Source organism: Schistocerca piceifrons, chromosome 2 (assembly GCF_021461385.2).
Source record: "Schistocerca piceifrons isolate TAMUIC-IGC-003096 chromosome 2, iqSchPice1.1, whole genome shotgun sequence".
Classification (NCBI taxonomy): Eukaryota; Metazoa; Arthropoda; class Insecta; order Orthoptera; family Acrididae; genus Schistocerca; species Schistocerca piceifrons.
This window is the reverse complement of record NC_060139.1, coordinates 679,637,309-679,656,174: the sequence shown is the minus strand read 5'-3', so window position 1 is coordinate 679,656,174 and position 18,866 is coordinate 679,637,309. Positions and strand designations below refer to the sequence as shown.

At 45.6% G+C, this 18,866-nt stretch overlaps 1 protein-coding gene across 1 annotated transcript in view; it reads left to right on the top strand.

Moving 5' to 3' along the window:
* Positions 1–500: 500 nt before the first annotated feature.
* LOC124775745 (SET domain-containing protein SmydA-8) overlaps positions 501–18,866 on the top strand; it is a gene marked incomplete at its 5' end in the record, with an annotated part of 51,866 nt that continues 33,500 nt past the window's right edge. Inside the window, 2 exons of the mRNA XM_047250575.1 lie at positions 501–929; positions 16,474–17,311. Of these exons, the coding sequence (XP_047106531.1) occupies positions 501–929; positions 16,474–17,311 (1,267 nt within the window). The remainder of the gene's footprint in view (positions 930–16,473; positions 17,312–18,866) is intronic.

The following is an 18,866-nucleotide window of genomic DNA, read 5'->3' as shown; positions in this document are numbered from 1 at the left end:
GTCCGACTCCGCTATCACACTGCCGCTTATTTACCTCAAAACGGCACACCCTCGGCTTGAGGCAAAGATGGCATGCGGCAAAGGTACCGTGACCTATCGAAACGATGCGGCTTAGTTTTAATAGACCTGCGGAGTACTATGAGGTCATAAAGTATGAATAAAAATATGTATGTCGGAGCTACACGAATAATTAAGTCACATTACAGTATCCCTGAATATCGGCCAATCCTCCTGAGACGCACAGTATAACGAAATTACTCAGAACACTCGAGAGGAAACCTCATTTCGGAATTTACACAACAAATGAGTGTTATTACATGCTATTTGCATGCAGCCCCCAACCCCAATCCTCTCCCAGTAACAACTACAAAATTTATCCTTGAAACTAGCTATGTGGGGGTGTTGCAGCGGGACTGACGGCCGTGTGTCGTTTGTGGCTCAGGCCGAGGCCGGGAGCCGGCGCGACGGAGGTGGGGGAGAGCGACGGCGGCGCCGGCGGCGGCGCGCCCGGCGCGTGCGCCGTGTGCGGCGCGCCGGCGTCGCAGTGCTGCTCGGGCTGCCGCGCCGCCTTCTACTGCGGCCGCGACCACCAGCGGCGCCACTGGCGCGCGCACCGGGCGCAGTGCGCGCGCTACCGCGTCGCCGTGGACGCCGTGCTGGGCCGGCACCTGGTGGCGGCGCGAGACCTGCGCGCCGGCGAGCTGGTGCTGCGCGAGCCGCCGCTAGCGCTGGGGCCCAAGATCTCGTCGCACGCCGCCTGCCTGGGCTGCCTGCGCCGGCTGCGCGAGGCGTCGGCGCGCGCCTGCGCCGGCTGCGGCTGGCCCGTCTGCGGCGCCGCCTGCGAGAGGGCGGCCGCGCACCGCGCGGAGTGCGACCTCATGAGGCAGCGCGGCTTCCGCGGCGCGCCGCCCGTGCGCGACGGCCACAAGGTGCGGCCCACTGTTGCTGCGGCACCACCTCTTCCACACGACGCACCTGCACTCACATTAACATACTAGAAGTACCGCACCGTGTTCGCATTTATACAGGGTGGTCCACTGATCGTGACCGGGCCAAATATCTGACGAAATAAGCGTCAAACGAAAAAACTACAAAGAACGAAACTTGTCTAGCTTGAAGGGGGAAACCAGATGGCGCTATGGTTGGCCCTTTAAATGGAGCTGCCATAGGTCAAACGGATATCAACTGAGTTTTTAAAAATACGAAACCCCATTTTATTATATATTCATGTAGTAACTTAAGAAACATTATTATTTTAGTTGGATCACTTTTTTCGCTTTGTGATACATGGCGCTGTAATAGTCACAAACATATGGCTTACAGTTTTAGACGAACAGTTGGTAACAGGTAGGTTTCTTTAAATTAAAATACAGAACATAGGTACGTTTGAACATTTTATTTCGGTTGTTCCAATGTGATACATGTACCTTTGTGAACTTACCATTTCTGAGAAGGCATGCTATTACTGCGTGATTACCTGAAAATACCACATTAATGCAGTAAATGCTCAAAATGAAGTCCGTCAACCTCAATGCCTTTGGCAATACGTGTAACGACATCCCTCTCAAGACCGAGTAGTCCGCCTTACGTAATGTTCGCACATACACTGACCATGCATTGACGCATGTTGTCGGGCGTTGTCGGTGGATCACGATAGCAAATATCATTCAACTTTCCCCACAGAAAGAAATCCGGGGTCGTCAGATACGGTGAAGGTGCCGGCCATGGTACGGTGCTTCGACGACCAATCCACCTGTCATGGAATATGCTATTCAATACCGCTTCAACCACACGCGAGCTATGTGCCGGACATCCATCATGTTGGAAGTACATCGCCATTCTGTCATGCAGTGAAACATCTTGTAGTAACATCGATAGAACATTACGTAGGAAATCAGCATACATTGCAGCATTTAGATTGGCATCAATAAAATGGGGGCCAATTATCCTTCCTCCCATAATGCCGCACCATACATTAACCCAACACGGACGCTGATGTTCCACTTGTCGCAGCCATCGTGGATTTTCCGTTGCCCATTAGTCCATATTATGCCGGTTTACGTTACCGCTGTCGGTGAATGACGCTTCGTCGCTAAATAGAACGCGTGCAAAAAATCTGTCATTGTCCCGTAATTTCTCTTGTGCGCAGTGGCAGAACTGTACACGACGTTCAAAGTCGTCGTCATGCAATTCCTGGTGCATAGAGATATGGTACGGGTACAATCGATGTTGATGTGGCATTCTCAACACCGACTTTTCTGAGATTCCCGATTCTCGCGCAATTTGTCTGTTACTGACATGCGGATTAGCCGCGACAGCAGTTAAAACACTTACTTGGGCATCATCATTTGTTGCAGGTCGTGGTTGAGGCTTCACATGTGGCTGAACACTTCCTGTTTCCTTAAATAACGTAACTATCCGGCGAGCGGTCCGGACACGTGGATGATGTCGTCCAGGATACCGAGTAGCATACATAGCACACGCCCGTAGGGCATTTTGATCACAATAGTCATACATAAACACGATATCGACCTTTTCCGCAACTGGTAAACGGTCCATTTTAACACGGGTATTGTATCACAAAGCAAATACCGTCCGCACTGGTGGAATGTTGCGTGACACCACGTACTTACACGTTTGTGACTATTACAGAGCCATCTATCACAAAGCGAAAAAAGTGGTCCAAGTAAAACATTCATATTTATCTACGTACTACGCGAATATGTAATAAAAAATGGGGGTTCCTATTTAAAAAACGCAGTTGATATCTGTTTGACCTATGGCAGCGCCATCTAGCGGGCCAACCATAGCGTCAGCTGGTTTCCCCCTTCAAGCTAGACAAGTTTCGTTCTTTGTAGTTTTTTCGTTTGACGCTTATTTCGTCAGATATTTCGCCCGGTGACGATCAATCGACCACCCTGTATAAGTTACCGCGTATTCAACCAAACGCCGTCATCCAAATGGAGCGGTATTTCTGCGAGCTGACTTCTTGCCATTAGAATTGTAAAACTAATAATTAAATTTTCTACCTCCCATATTCGGTATTGTCGAGACACATATCCCTTACAAAGTATTGGTACTCTTATCTGTTGAGAACATACAAGGTGTTGAAAAAACTGCGTCGAATATTTTCAGAGGTGGTAGAACCAACCAAAACAAAACAAAAAAGTCTAGTAAACATGGCCTCAAGACTAAAGGAAAATGAAGATATGTTCATAGGATTTGTCGCCCTAGAAAAAGGGTTCGACAATGTAAAACAAAGATTTTCGAAATCTGAGAAGAACAGCGTAAGCGATAAGAAAAGAGGGGTAATATACAATAAGTACAAGAGGAGGAAAGAATAAGTGTGAGCGCCATGAACGAATTGCTCGTTTTAAAAAAAGTGTAAGACGGGGATGTAATCTTTCGCCGCCACTTTTCAATCTGTACGTCGAATAAGCAATGACGAAAATAAAAAAAAGTTAAAAAATGGTTCAGGAGTGGGATTAAAATTCTAGGTGAAAGGATATCATTGTTAGCATTCGCTGATGACACTGCTATCCTCAGTGAAACTGAAGAAGAATTAGAGATCTACTGCATTGAATGAATAGTCTGATGAACACAGAATATGAACCGAGAGTAAATCGAAGAAAGACGAAAGTAATGAGAATTAGCAGAAATGAGAAAGCGAGAAACTTAACATTAGGATTGATGGTCACAATGTAGATGAAGATAAGAAATTCTGCTAGCTAGGCAGCAAAATAACCCATTGTCGACGGAGCAAGGAGGACATCAAAAGCAGACTACCACTGACAAAAAGGGCATTCCTGGCCAGGAGAAGTGTACTAATACCAAACACAGGCTTTAATTTGAGAAAGAAATCTCTGAGAATGTACGTTTGGAGCACAGCACCGTTTGGTATTGAAACATGGGCTGTGGGAAAACTGGAACAGAAGAGAATTGAAGCGTTTGAGCAGTGGTGCCACAGAAGAACGTTGGAAATTAGGTAGATTGGTAAGTTAACAAATGAGAATGCTCTCTGGAGAATCTACGAAGAAAGGAATATACAGAAAACACTTTCAGGAAGGAGGGCTAGGATGGTTGGACACCTATTAAGGCATCACGCAATAACATCTTCCATGGTACAAGAGTGAGCTGCAGAGGGTAAAAACTGTAAAGGAAGACATAGCGTGGAATGCATCCAAAAAATAATTGAGGATGTTGGTTGCAAGAGCTACTCTGTGTGAGGAGTTTGGCACAGGAGGCGAGTTTCTCGCAGGCCGCATGAAACCAGTTAGGAGACTCATGACTCAAAAAGAAAAAAGTTACCTCCTTCAAAGCCATGAGCACTTGCTCATCTCTGTACTGTGTAAGACATCTTTTAATGCAAGCTCTTTGCTTTCCACATTTTGGTAGGAGATAGTATGGATCAAAATGAGAAAAAAAAGGTCCAATAAACATGGGGTCTAAAATGCATACCTTAAGAATTGTGAGCACTTTTTTACCTTCGCTACTGGAAAATACACCTCTTCTATTGAACAAGTGCTCATAGCTCTTAAGGTACGCATTTTAGACCTCATGTTTACTGGACCTTTATTTTCTTGTTTTGGTCCGTAATACCTCCTCCCAGAATACGAAAAGTGAAGATCGTGCAGTAAAAAATATATGTCTCAAAATATGGAAGATAAACAAGTGCTCATATCTCGCAAGGTATACATTTTAGGTCCCATGTTTACTAGACTTCTTTTCTTGTTTTGGTGAGTAGTATCAACAACCTGTACAGGGTGTAAACGGTTGCCGGCCGCGGTGGTCTCGCGGTTCCAGGCGCGCAGTCCGGAACCGCGCGACTGCTACGGTCGCAGGTTCGAATCCTGCCTCGGGCATGGATGTGTGTGATGTCCTTAGGTTAGTTAGGTTTAAGTAGTTCTAAGTTCTAGGCGACTGATGACCATAGTCCCATAGTGCTTAGAGCCATTTGAACCATTTTTTGTAAACGGTCAGTGTAAGTGAGGCCGAGACGAAAAAATTGATGCAGGACTCTTGCGGCCTACCAAGCCGGAAAATCAGATTGTCCTACAAAAGCTGCTTAGGCTAGAGGGCATGCTCGCTGCACGAGAGTTTCAATGTCCTCTCGCTCTCTTACAACACCGTCTTAGTCGCTTAATTTGTTAACTGGGTTAATTTAAATTTTCTTGTAAGGGCAACGAAAGACAAAGAAAACGTTTCGCAAAAACTAATTACGTTTACAGTTTGATCTAAACTGAACCCTTACAAGCACAGCAGTTCGTGGCAAGTTATAAGGGTTTAAAAATTAGTAAAGAGAACGGTTCATCGGCGGTAACAAAGCACCTTAAGAATGAGCATCATTCGTTATCAAGCAGCGCAGACAATTTGAATGTAATGCATCCAGAAGGAAAAGCTTGGCCATTGTCAAATCTAGAGGAAACAGAGACATTTGACGCTTTAATAGATGAATGTACCGACATGTTAAACCCAAGGACACAAGTCTCCAAGGGCAGCATGTTGAATCAAAAGACAGAAGTGTCCAAGGCGCATTTAAAAGCCTACTTCATCGATTTTATCGTGAAAAGCAGACACCAACCTTAATTTTCGTTAAGTTACTGTTCTGTTGATTATTCTCAATGGATGCAAATGTTGCAACATAGGTGCATGATTGTTTCTTGGATTTCTTATGTCTTGACACTGTATCGCAGAAGGATTTTACCGTGACAGCAGCATCGTTGGTGCCTGAGACGTACATAGCAAGATAGGTCTTTGGTAGGTGACGGAAGTGGACTGTAGTTAATAAACTGGGCTTTTTGACAGTTTTTTGCACCATCATGAGATATGCAAGGGAGAGTCTTATCAGCTTCACAATGTGTTTTTGCTGTTTGCTCATTATTTTTGAGCGTCCCTAATGGCCCATTCATTTTAAGAAATGTCATAGGCGTACTACAGGGCTGTTCAGATAGATTTACTTTACATTACATATGTGTAGCAATGCGAAGTAAACTCCTATATGTCCTCGCTTCACAAAGCTTGATTTGATATTGTGTTCAGTTAATCATAGATTTTCGATCATTGATGCATAGTAAAGTCTGTACTATTCGTTACTTGCCACTCTCCTTACTCCTAACGGAACGTCAATACCACTGCAATCATTACAAATAAACAGTTTTTTGCTATGCTAGCAATTTATTCCGTGTTCATGAACGTGTCATTTCAGTGGATTTCTTAACAAAGTCTTCTCTTCTGCGTACTGATGAACCGTTTCCGTGGCTGACCTTAGTGATAAGAGTTCAAGTTGCCGTAGCAAAATTATTCCGAAATGAATCGCCTCATCGCTACGGCACACACGCCACTACAGGCAGACACGGCAATTCCGCCTGAGTGAGGCAGGGCTCTGCAGTGGGAACGTGCGGTGATTTGCCGCACGGCTGAAAAATAGCTAGAGAAGGAATTAAGAGGATTACGAATACTGTCGACCCCGCTCGAGTAGGACGCGAATTGCATGCGGGAAGGTAAATATAGCAAGGAAGGAAATGTATTCGGTACACCATGTCACTAACGAACTACTCTGTTGAAAATAAGAAATTGGAGGAATACATAACACCCAAGTCGGCACGATTGTGCGGGAAGGAAGAATGGTGAGTAACAAAATGTTTCCGTTACGAAATCTACCGACTCGTTCCGAGTCGGGCACGAACTTCGTGCGAGGAACGAAAAGGTGGTCCTGATGACTGTCTTCCGCTGGGCGAGGTCTTATATATATATCCACTCATACAGCTGTCGACCTCGGCGCGGGTGAGGAACAGGATGAATAAGACGGCGTCCAACGGAAGACAGTCATCAAGTTTGGCCTGAAGAAGGCAACAGTTCGCCGAAACATCGTACCACTTGGGCGGCTTCACGTGGCTCAATACCCGACAGTAATTCAAAATCATCATAGATGGGGAAAACCGAATATCGCACACGATCACATTTCCCAGCAGAACCGCACAAAGTGGCTGCACATTACCGGTTTCCTTCAAGTAGAAGATGGTTCTTGGAAGTTGTCTGTGACATGTGAAGATGATCATGATGAAGAGAGCGAGAAGAATCACTGTTGGGATGAGGGTATTCTCTGATGAGATGTCTGCCGAACAAGATGGGGCATTTGTAAGCCACTAGACTCGCTTTTAGGAGGTCAGTGGTTCAAAGGAGGAAGGAATATTCAGATCTAACGTCCTGTTCTTGAGGAGGTAAGTAAAGACGGAGCGGAAGGTCAGACTGGGAAAGAACGCTACGCTCTTTTCGAAGAACCAATCTGGCAATTACACCAAGCAATTCAGGAGAACTACGGAATAGCTAAATCTAAATGGCCACGCGGGTATTTGAACTGCTCCTCTCCTGGATACAGCTCTAGTATCTCACCACTTAGCCACCTCACTTAGAGTGATGTATTTAAACGAAAACACTAACCTGGAACGACCACTTCCAACAGCGTCCGAAACATTGATATTATCAAATAACGTGAGAACGCACTTACTTGGAAAGATTATATGGAAGATGGTGACGGCCTCACAGGACTTCGCTTACACACATCGAACTTTAAGAAATACTCACGCACAACGTGTAGACTTATTTCTGGCCTGGTGTTTCCGTGGGATGGATACTGTTTCCGTGGAAGGTATCAGTGATTAACGATTGCCACAGTTTGGCAGGAAATGAGCTGTGCCTGCTTACCCCAGTGATAATAATACTGGTTGTTAAGGAACAGCCTTTATAAGTGATAAAATGGTAAAACACAACATATTTGTGTGCGTTAAGTACAGTGAGGTGGCAAAAGTCATGGAATCGCGCGGGATAGCCGCGCGGTATGAGGCGCCTTGTCACGGTCCGGGTGGCTCCCCCCGTCGGAGGTTCGAGTCCTCTCTCGAGCATGTGTGTGGGTGTGTGTGTGTGTGTGTGTGTGTGTGTGTGTGTGTGTGTGTGTGTGTGTGTGTGTTGTCCTTAATGTACGTTAGTTTAAGTTAGATTCAGTAGTGCGCAAGCTTAGGGACCGATGACCTGAGCAGTTTGGTCCCATAAGATCTTACCAGAAATTTCATTTCATTTTCAAAAGTCATGGGATACCTCCTGATATCATATCGGATCTTCTTTTGCCCGGCGTAGTGCAGCAGCTCGACGTGGCATGAACTCAAGTAGTTGTTGGAAGTATCCTGCCGAAATATTGAGCCATGTTGTCTCTACAGCGATCTATAATTGCGAAAGTACTATCGGTGCAGGATTTTGTGCAAGAACTGACCTCTCGATTATCTCCCATAAACGTTCGACGGGCGGCCAAATCATTCTCTCGAATTGTCCAGAGTGCTCTTCAAACACATTGCAAACAATTGTGGCCCAGTGACATAGCGCATTGTCATCCACAAAAATTCCACCCTTATTTCAGAACATGAGGACCATGAATGGCTGCAAATTGTCTCCAAGTAACCGAACATAACCGTTTCCAGCCAATGATCGGTTCCTTTGGGTCACAGGACCCAATCTATTTCATGGAAAAACAAACCACACCATCAAGGAGCCACCACCAGAAGCTCACAGTGCCTTGTTGACAACTAGGGCCCATGGATTCGATGAGTTTGCGCCACACTCGAGCCCTACCATCAACTCTTACCAGCTGAAAGCGGAACTGATCTGGACAGGCCACGGTTTTCCAGTCCTCTACTGTTCAACCGATATCGACATGAGCCCAGGAGAGGCGCTGCAGGCAACTTTGTGCTATTAGCAAAGGCACCTGTGTTGATCGTCTGCTGCCAAGCCCATTAACGCCAAATTTCGCCGCACTTTCCTAACGTATACGTTCGTCGTACGTCCCACATTGATTTCTGCGATTGTTTCAGTGTTGCTTGTCGGTTAGCACTGACAACTCTTCGCAAATGGGGCTGATCTCGGTCGTTAAGTGAAGACCGTCGGCGACTGTGTTGTCCGTGGTAAGAGATAATGCCGGAAATTTGGTATTCCCGGCACACTCTCGAAAAAGCGAATGTCGGAATGTTGAATTCCCTAACGGTTTCTGAAATGGCGTGTCCCTTGCGTCTAGATCCAACTACCAGCCCGCCTTCAAAGTCTTAATTCCCGTCGTGCGGCCATAATCTAGTTAGAAACCTTTTCACGTGAATCACCGGAGTACAAATGACAGCTCCGCCAATACACTGCCATTTTATATCCTGTGTACGCGATTCCATCGCCAACCGTATATGCGCATATTGCTATCCCTTGCTTCTCACGTCGGCCCATACAATGTGTTAAAAATGTATACCATATTTTAAGAGTTAGCAGTGTAGACCAGTACTAGACAAAAATGCCCAATGAACATTGACTCTACAATGCGTACCTTCAAAACTGTGAGCACTTCATATCCGCTATTTTTTCCCCTTGCTATTAAGAACCATCTACAGAATGTAGCAAACAATTTGCACATTACTCTGTTATTGTCTATGGCTGCACTATGCAGTAAACATCTGTTAACGTTGTTGCTGTAAATCGTATCCACAATTCTGGGCCGACTGTAGTGACCTAGCGGTTCTAGGCGCTTCAGTGCGGAACCGCGTGACTGCTACGGTCGCAGGTTCGAATCCTGCCTCGGGCATGGATGTGTGTGATGTCCTTAGGTCAGTTAGGTTTAAGTAGTTCTAAGTTCTAGGGGACTGTTGACCTCAGATGTTAAGTCCCATAGCTCTCAGAGCCATTTTTAACCATAATTCTGCTTAACTGCAGCATATACGTTAGTTTGTGTTTTCTCTCTAAGTTTGTGAAGTGCTTTTACATTTTAGTTTTGTCTTTGCATCTACCTGCATAATGAGTGCCTATTATCCCACACGGGGAGTGGCAGACATGTTCTTCTGTTTGGTCTGGCAAATGGAAGAAGCAGGTTACATTAGAAGCTCTGCTGTTTCACAGCAACTGAAAAATGTGATCTTATTTGTTTACTCCATTCCGTGGGTCTTTCGTAACAGCAAAGAGCTTGAAGTAGAAGAGATGTGTTTCCTAGTAGAGAAGATGAAAGAGGACATATAGCTCTTAGGGTAACGATTTTGGAGCCCATGTTTACTGAACATTTTTTGTTGTTTTGGCCTGTACTACCATATCTCAAAATACGGAAAACTTTTTCTTAGCAGCCTGCATGTTACAAGTGATAAAATATAATGAGGTTGGTTGGGTTGTTTGGGGGAGGAGACCAGACAGCGAGGACATCGGTCTCATCGGTTTACGGAAGGACAGGGAAGGAAGTCGGCAGTGCCCTTTTCAAAGAAGCCATCACGACATTTGCCTGGAGCGATTTAGGGAAATCACGGAAAACCTAAATCACGATGGCCGGAAGCGGGATTGAACCATCGTCCTCCAGAACGCAATAAGGAGGTCAGAAGATACATTGAACAAGTACAATGGCTGACATGAGATGATATTCAAATGTGCATTTTTAATATCATACCGAGGAATAATAAATTTTAACCACAGACGAGTGGACAGTTTAAAATATTGCTTCATCATTGTCCAAGAAATTGAAGCTCAGAGGAATTCAGCATGTGAAAAAAAAACACATCGGAAAATTTGAGAAGTTCATGCCTTGCAATTAATTTAAAAACTATAATAACAACAAACTGTCAGAGCTTTGAGAAGGTCATAATAAGACCCTACATATTCTAAAAGTGGATGTATTTACGGTATTATGTATTTATATATGTATCCTCTACATCTCCTCCTAAACCACTGGATCGATTTGAAGCAAACTTGGAAGTATCATTTCCTGACTGTAATTAACCACCATGGGTGTAAGATCCACCTACATCTCAAAGAAATGTGGTTGTGGGTGAAAAAGAAGCATAATTCACGACTCGCCAATAGTCAGACTGTATTCATTCGCATTTGAGAATAGGAGTACTTACTCGTAATAACTTGCAACAAATCTTTAAAAAATAGCAACACGAAGAAAGTTGGTAAACGTGTTTCTACATCTGAAAGATGATTCCTGTTCCAGTTTCACGCCAGTCGCGTAGAGTGGCGCTAGTAGCGACATTACGAGGATGCAAATCAGGTTTGCTTTAACTACACGCTGTAACAGTCTTCATCGTTAGTTACCTTTGAAATCTGACGTGCCGAGTTGATGTTAGTCAGGAATGCCTTTAAGATGACAAAACGCCATTACAGTATATCACTGGGTTTGAATGAGGCCCTCTAATAGGACTGCGAGACGCTAGATGTTCAGTCTGCGATACCGCAGAAAGTCTGTTCATAACTGCTGGTAGCGGTGGTCACAAGAATATAAGTCTCACGAAGACAGGGCTCCGGACGGTAACGTGGGACTACCGAGGCGGAAGAATACAAGTTCAGCGTATGGCTCTGGCACATAGTATTGCATCTGCAGCAGCAATCTTGGCCCCAGTTGGCTCCACGGTGACACAACGAACTGTTACAAATCTGTTGCTTCAAGGACAGTTGCGAGCCAAATGCCCTGTAGCGTGCATTCACATACCCCAAACCACCGCCACTACACATACAATGAAGCTTTCACAACCGAATGTTTCAGATGCTGAGAATTCTTCCGGGTTGTATGGCCGTGGTCCATGGAACTCTTCAATCCCTGACGTTTCGTCCAAGGCTACGTTGGACATCTTCGGAGATGCTCCTGGTTGTGCTGAGTCTTGCCGACTGACGAGTCGGACGTCGAAGAGCGGCCTAAATACCGCAGAAATTGGGCGTGGTCAGGATTTCACGTGATAGCAGAGATAAACCTTATCAAAGATACAATTTTTATAACTATCGATCATAGTACGTCAAGGATAAAAAGTACTCATCGATTCTGTAGCGCCACTGTCCATATACCGCTGAGTTTCATGGCTTCTTCTTTTCTGTTGAAATTATCCTCACGTTTATATATTTCGATGGCTTCTCTATATAGCCGTGGATAATAGTTCGTCATAGTACATAAAACTTCAATTTCCGAAATTTTCACTTCGTGATCACTCGACTCAAGAGCATGTTCCGCCACGGCTGACTTGTCTGTTTTCCCTAGTCAGCAAAGACTTTTACGTTCCTTCAATCGTGTATTCACACTTCTCTTTGTAGTTCTAATGTAGACCTTGCCACACGTACATGGAATCTTATATACGCCACTTCCAGACAGAGAGGCACATTTATCCCTAACGGAACGAAGTGCTTGGCCTATGTTCTTAGTTGGTCTGAAAATCGATAGAAGGTTATGTTTCCTTAGAATCTTGCCGATTTCATCCGTTACCTTTTTTTGTGAAGGGTAGAGAAACGGTGTTCTTCCATCGCTGTGTCCTATCTTTGTTCTTAGGCCTCCTGTTACAACGATAGGACACAGCGATGGAAGAACACGGTTTCTCTACCCTTCACAAAAAAAAGTAACGGATGAAATCGGCAAGATTCTGAGGAAACATAACCTTCTATCGATTTTCAGATCAACTAAGAACATAGGCCAAGCACTTCGTTCCGTTAGGGATAAATGTGCCTCTCTGTCTGGAAGTGGCGTATATAAGATTCCATGTACGTGTGGCAAGATCTACATTAGAACTACAAAGAGAAGTGTGAATACACGATTGAAGGAACGCAAAAGTCTTTGCTGACTAGGGAAAACAGACAAGTCAGCCGTGGCGGAACATGCTCTTGAGTCGAGTGATCACGAAGTGAAATTTTCGGAAACTGAAGTTTTATGTACTATGACGAACTATTATCCACGGCTATATAGAGAAGCCATCGAAATATAGAAACGTGAGTATAATTTCAACAGAAAAGAAGAAGCCATGAAACTCAGCGGTATATGGACAGTGGCGCTACAGAATCGATGAGTACTTTTTATCCTTGACGTACTATGATCGATAGTTATAAAAATTGTATCTTTGACAAGGTTTATCTCTGCTATCACGTGAAATCCTGACCACGCCCAATTTCTGCGGTATTTAGGCCGCTCTTCGACGTCCGACTCGTCAGTCGGCAAGACTCAGCACAACCAGGAGCATCTCCGAAGATGTCCAACGTAGCCTTGGACGAAACGTCAGGGATTGAAGAGTTCCATGGACCACGGCCATACAACCCGGAAGAATTCTCAGCATCTGAAACATTCGGTTGTGAAAGCTTCATTCTATGTGTAGTGGCGGTGGTTTGGGGTATGTGAATGCACGCTACAGGGCATTTGGCTCGCAACTGTCCTTGAAGCAACAGATTTGTAACAGTTCGTTGTGTCACCGTGGAGCCAACTGGGGCCAAGATTGCTGCTGCAGATGCAATACTATGTGCCAGAGCCATACGCTGAACTTGTATTCTTCCGCCTCGGTAGTCCCACGTTACCGTCCGGAGCCCAGTCTTCGTGAGACTTATATTCTTGTGACCACCGCTACCAGCAGTTATGAACAGACTTTCTGCGGTATCGCAGACTGAACATCTAGCGTCTCGCAGTCCCATTAGAGGGCCTCATTCAAACCCAGTGAGATACTGTAATGGCGTTTTGTCATCTTAATGGCATTCCTGACTAACATCAACTCGGCACGTCCGATTTCAAAGGTAACTAACGCTGAAGACCGTTACAGCGTGTAGTTAAAGCAAACCTGATTTGGATCCTCATAATGTCGCTACTAGCGCCACTCTATTCTCAGCAGTCACCACTTGCTACTTCAGCGGTGTCAAACGAGAGCTCATTGGAGGACAGGGTGAAGGTTTGTTGTGTTTTTTGATAAAAGCTGGTTCTGCCTCGGTGGCAGTGATAGCCGTGTTTTGGTCAGAAGGGGGCCAGTTGAGAGCCTGCAACCAAACTGTCTCTGTGCTAATGACACTGGACCTACACCAGGAGTTACGGTCTGACGGCTATCCACCGCACCCTGATTGCAAATTTGTACGTCAGGCTGGTGATTCAACTCGTTGTGCTGCCATTCACGAATAGCATTCCAGGGGGTGTTTTCCAACAGGATAACGCTGGCCCACATACAGCTGTTGTAACCCAACGTGGTCTACAGAGTGTCGACATTTGGCCTTGGCTGCTCGAACAACAGATCTGTCTCCAACCGAGCACGTATGGGACGTCATCGGACGACAACTCCAGCGTCATCCACAAGCAGCATTAACCGCCCCTGTATTGACCGAACAAGTGCAACAGGCACGGAACTCCATCCCGCAAACTGACATCCAGCAACTTACATCACAGTGCATACTTGTTTCTGTGCTTGCATTCAACAATCTGGTGGTTATACCGGTTATTAATGCACCAACATTTCACATTTGCAATTGTTTATCCTATGATCTTGCAATGTTAATCATTTATATATGTTACCTGATAGATGTATTCCCAAAATTTAATTACTCTACTTTAATTTTTTTTTGGCCTTGATATTTTTTTCCGGTCAGCGTAATTTCAAACCGTTACGAGTCTTTTTGTCGCTCATAACCAACAAAATGATATGAATAAAAAGTTTATCGCTTACTTCATTTTCGGTGTTGTTGCAGTAAAACTGCTGCCTCAGACTCGTGTACTAACAACCCTATTCCAAAACATACCGCAGAGATGTGCACGTATAACACTGGATGCACATGCAAAATTGTATCATTGTACAACACATAGTTCAAGAGATATGATGACATAAACGTTGAGCTGCGTGAAAAAGAAGCGTCACGAGAAAAGTCCCTAGAGATGCGATGGAATATGAGTATAAATATGTGTGAAATGCGTTAAATAATTGTGAAATATATATGGTATCTGCGTATACGGTTTCAACCCAGTTTGGTAAGCACACAGCTTTTTATCTGGAAGAAAATACTGTGCAGATAAGAACAAGCAACCTGATTTTTGTGGTGGGGGGTGTAAATGTGGAGAGAGAATTGGGGAGGACAAGACAGAAACGGGGAAGGAGCAGATGGACAGAGAAGGGAGAAAGAGCAAAGGGACTAAGAAAACTGGAATAAAAACATAACCTGTCAACGACGGGTACTCATCTGGTACAATGTAAAATCAAAGTCTGCACTATTAGTATTACTGCAATTGTAAACACAGGGCCAAATGTGATGGGGTGCTGTTTCTTTCAGTCGTTTGCGTGTAGGTTCGGAAAACCAGTGTTGCACTTTTTCTTCATTTTTGCATATGGTGGGTCTTTCCTTTTCTGTCTTGCCTTACTCAACATCCTGTGGCCTGCATGGTTTTTGTAGTGCTTTTTTAATGTTTATATTTTGATTAAATTATTATTCTCTTGTGAAGATTCAGAAATCTGTTGTGAGTTTTGCACCACTTCTTGGCGAGAAGAGCAAAGACTTTTCAAAAAAACTTAAGTACTGTATGTGATAGTTTGTCACTTGAAATCGTTTGCAGAAGGCGTAGCGTTCTCAAGATCAAGAAAAGAGTTCGCATTGCCACTTAATTTATTTGTGTCGTGATTATGTTCGATCACGACCGAGACATAGCAACTACGAACAGAGAAATCTAAGGAACCAGACAGAGCTGGAAATTTTCTTTGCTGTACTACACCACACGTTAAAAGAAATTGGATTTAAATCACAAACAAGGTAAATGGTAATGCGCTTTCTGCCTTAACTACGACGTTTGCCGACGTGCAGTCGGCCCCTGGTAGCTGTATGAAAACTATAAAAACACCGTTATTTCTGTTGCCATTAATAGGAGATGGATAGCGTAGAAATACTTCAAGTAATAAGCAGGCACTACAGCATTTGAGAGCACAATAACCAATTTAATTACCTTAGTTAGTATTGCTAACAGTAGTAATATTTTATAATAACTAATTAGTGATTGCGGACCACGCCACATACGCGTCCGCCGTCTTTAAAAAATATATCAGGACTGTGGTAACAGAAGAGGATTACAATTCTTCAGCTGTCAAAAAAATAAGAAACATAACATATCGCTTTCGATACAATTTATGAACAATTCCTACTCTGCGCCGTGGCGCGTAAGATATTCTTTGAAATATCAGGTGGTCGCTGCTCATCGACGATCTAAGAAATTTTTACACAAATTGTACGGATTTTATGAGCCTTCATGGTTAGATTCTCGAATGTAAGTTCATTTAAGCTATCGAAACAGGTGCTAATATTACATTTTATAAGTGGATTCACAAATTGTGACTGATTTGTTGTTGTCTACCTGGAATGCTGTTAGCCGCTTGTTAGACAGCAAGCCCATCGACATGTGTTACCGCCAGGAAAGTGACTTAAAAGTATCCTTTGCTGTCCTGTGCTAAACACTGTTTGCAATGTCTAAAATACCTTCCCATTTTCGAGACTCTTAGTTTTCATGCTGCCTTATTCTCCGAAAGTCATCAGTGAAATTTGGAAAGTGATACGTGTATAATTAGAAACCCGTCTAATCAAATGGCTTTTTCGGATAGTGGGGGTTGAGTGTGACAGGAAAGGGGGGGGGGGGGTTGTATGGGGAAGGAGGTGTCTGTCATACCCCTTCTTCTACCCGCAGCTAATTTGCCTGTGTGCCCACAGGAATCCGCCTACTGCGCCATCGCGCCACTGCGCTGCCTGCTGCTCAAGGACAGCGACCCCGAGAAGTACAAGACGCTGCTGACGCTGCAGTCGCACCTGGACGAGCGCCGCAACACGACGCTGTACACCATCTTCCGCAACAACGTGGTGGGCTTCGTGCGCGACGCGCTGGGCCTGTCGCAGTTCGACGACGAGGCGGTGCTGCGCGTGGCCGCCATCTTGGACACGAACGCGTTCGACGTGCGGCGCGAGGAGGGCGAGGTGCGCGCGCGCGGCCTGTACGCGGCCGCCTCCATGCTGTCGCACGACTGCCGGCCCAACACCAGGCACGTGTTCGAGGGGCCCGACTTCCGCATCGCCGTGCTGGCCACGGTGCCCATCAAGAAGGGTGAGGTCATCAGCGCCACCTACACGCAGACGCTGTGGGGAACGCTGGCGCGGCGCGCGCACCTGCGCACCTCCAAATGCTTCGACTGCACGTGCGCGCGCTGCGCCGACCCCACCGAGCTGGGCGTCTACGTGGGCGCCATCAGCTGCTCCCGCTGCCGCGCCGCCGACCGTGACTCCACCAACAAGATCGTCTCCACGCAGCCGCTGGACTCGACCGCCGTCTGGAAGTGCGAGAGCTGTGGCCACTCCATACCCGGCCGGCAGATCGCCTGGGGCAACGACGCCATCCGCCAGGAGATCGACGCGCTCGACAAGACGCGGCCGGATCCACTGGAGGACTTCCTCAACAAGTACTCTGGCGCGCTGCATCCCAAGAACGGACACGTGCTCGAGGTCAAGTACGCACTGTCGCAGATGTACGGCAACTCTCCTGGTTATTCTCTAGCCGGTAAGTGCTTGTCTGTTGTGTTGCTGACCAGAAGACACCTGTTGCGATGTGACGCCAATTCTTCTTCTCCTTCTCCTTTTCGAAGATTAGGGACCCACAACTGTTCCATTTTCAGCATAAATATCTCTTCTATGGTCTTCTACGATTTCGTTTCATTCTGGCTTACAGCTGAGTACTTGTTTTGCTACTCTCTCTTCTCGCATGCTGTCGATACAAACTAGCTGTTTACTCTCTTTTTACCATGTATTTATTAATTCGGTCTGTTCGGTACAAATTTTGCAGTCGATTTTAAACTAATTTCTCGATGAGTTAGGGTTCAAATGGCTCTGAGCACTATGGGACTTAACATCTGAGGTCATCAGTCCCCTAGAACTTAGAACTACTTAAACCTAACTAACCTTAGGACGTCACACACATCCATGCCCGAGGCAGGATTCGAACCCGCGACCGTTGCGGTCGCGCGGTTCCAGGCAGTAGCGCCTAGAACCGCTCGGCCACTCCGGCCGGCGATCAGTTAGGGATTTGAAATTTTAAACAGAGCTCAGAACTGGATAATACTGCAATGTCGACTCGTTTTGTTGTCAGTATGTTCAGAAGGGATAGGTGTGGGGTGAAAAAGTTTGGTAACACCTGACATTTTGACAGCCCTGCACGATCAGCATGAATGCAGTTAGTGTCTAAATGCATTTCACTGGTATAAATGTGAAAGGGCGCAGCCAAGCAGAGAGAGATAGAAGGAGAAATGGATAGAGGGAGGTAGAGGATGAGGTGGACTGAGACAGGCAGAGGACGTGATGGACAGATAGAGATGGGAGGGTATGGACAGATAGAGATGGGAGGGTATGGACAGATAGAGATGGGAGGGTATGGACAGAAAGAGAGAGGGAGGAGGAGGAGGAGATGGATAGAGAAAGAAAGGGAGACAGGAGGAGATAGACAGACAGAGAGAGGGAGGAGGTGGAGGAGAAGATGGATAGAGGAAGAGAGGGAGACAGAAGGATATAGACAGAGAGAGAGAGGAGGAGAGGGACAAAGAGAGGGGGAGGAGAAGATGGACAGAGAGAGAGAGAGGCGGGGAGCAGATGGGCAGAAAGAGAGAAGGAAGAACATGAACTGTGAGAGGGGGATGAGGATATATTTGCAGTATACGTGAAGTACATGTGCAAGGGCAAAGCTGCAGGTATAAACGTAGTACTGAAATAAAAATCTCATAAAAAGGGTCACAGTAGCGTCTTTGTCTAGTAATCAAAACGTACTGCAACCCGGGTTCCATCCTCGCCACTTGAATAAGAACCGTCAGCAGTGACAGCCAAAGACTTCCAGCATAAGAAGGCACCCTCATCCTACCAACGGGGGGTATCAAAGAGGGCAGAGGAGCGGACAGAGGTTCAGTGCACTCTCTTGCCTTTGAGGTGGGAAACTGCCCCTAAAAAGGTCGAAGAATCAGCAATCATCAACGGCAAGAGTATGCAGAAGGGAATGGGAACCACTGCATTAGACATGTAATGTGTATACGCAGGACATGTAGCCTGTGATTGAAAAAGTGTCTCGATGA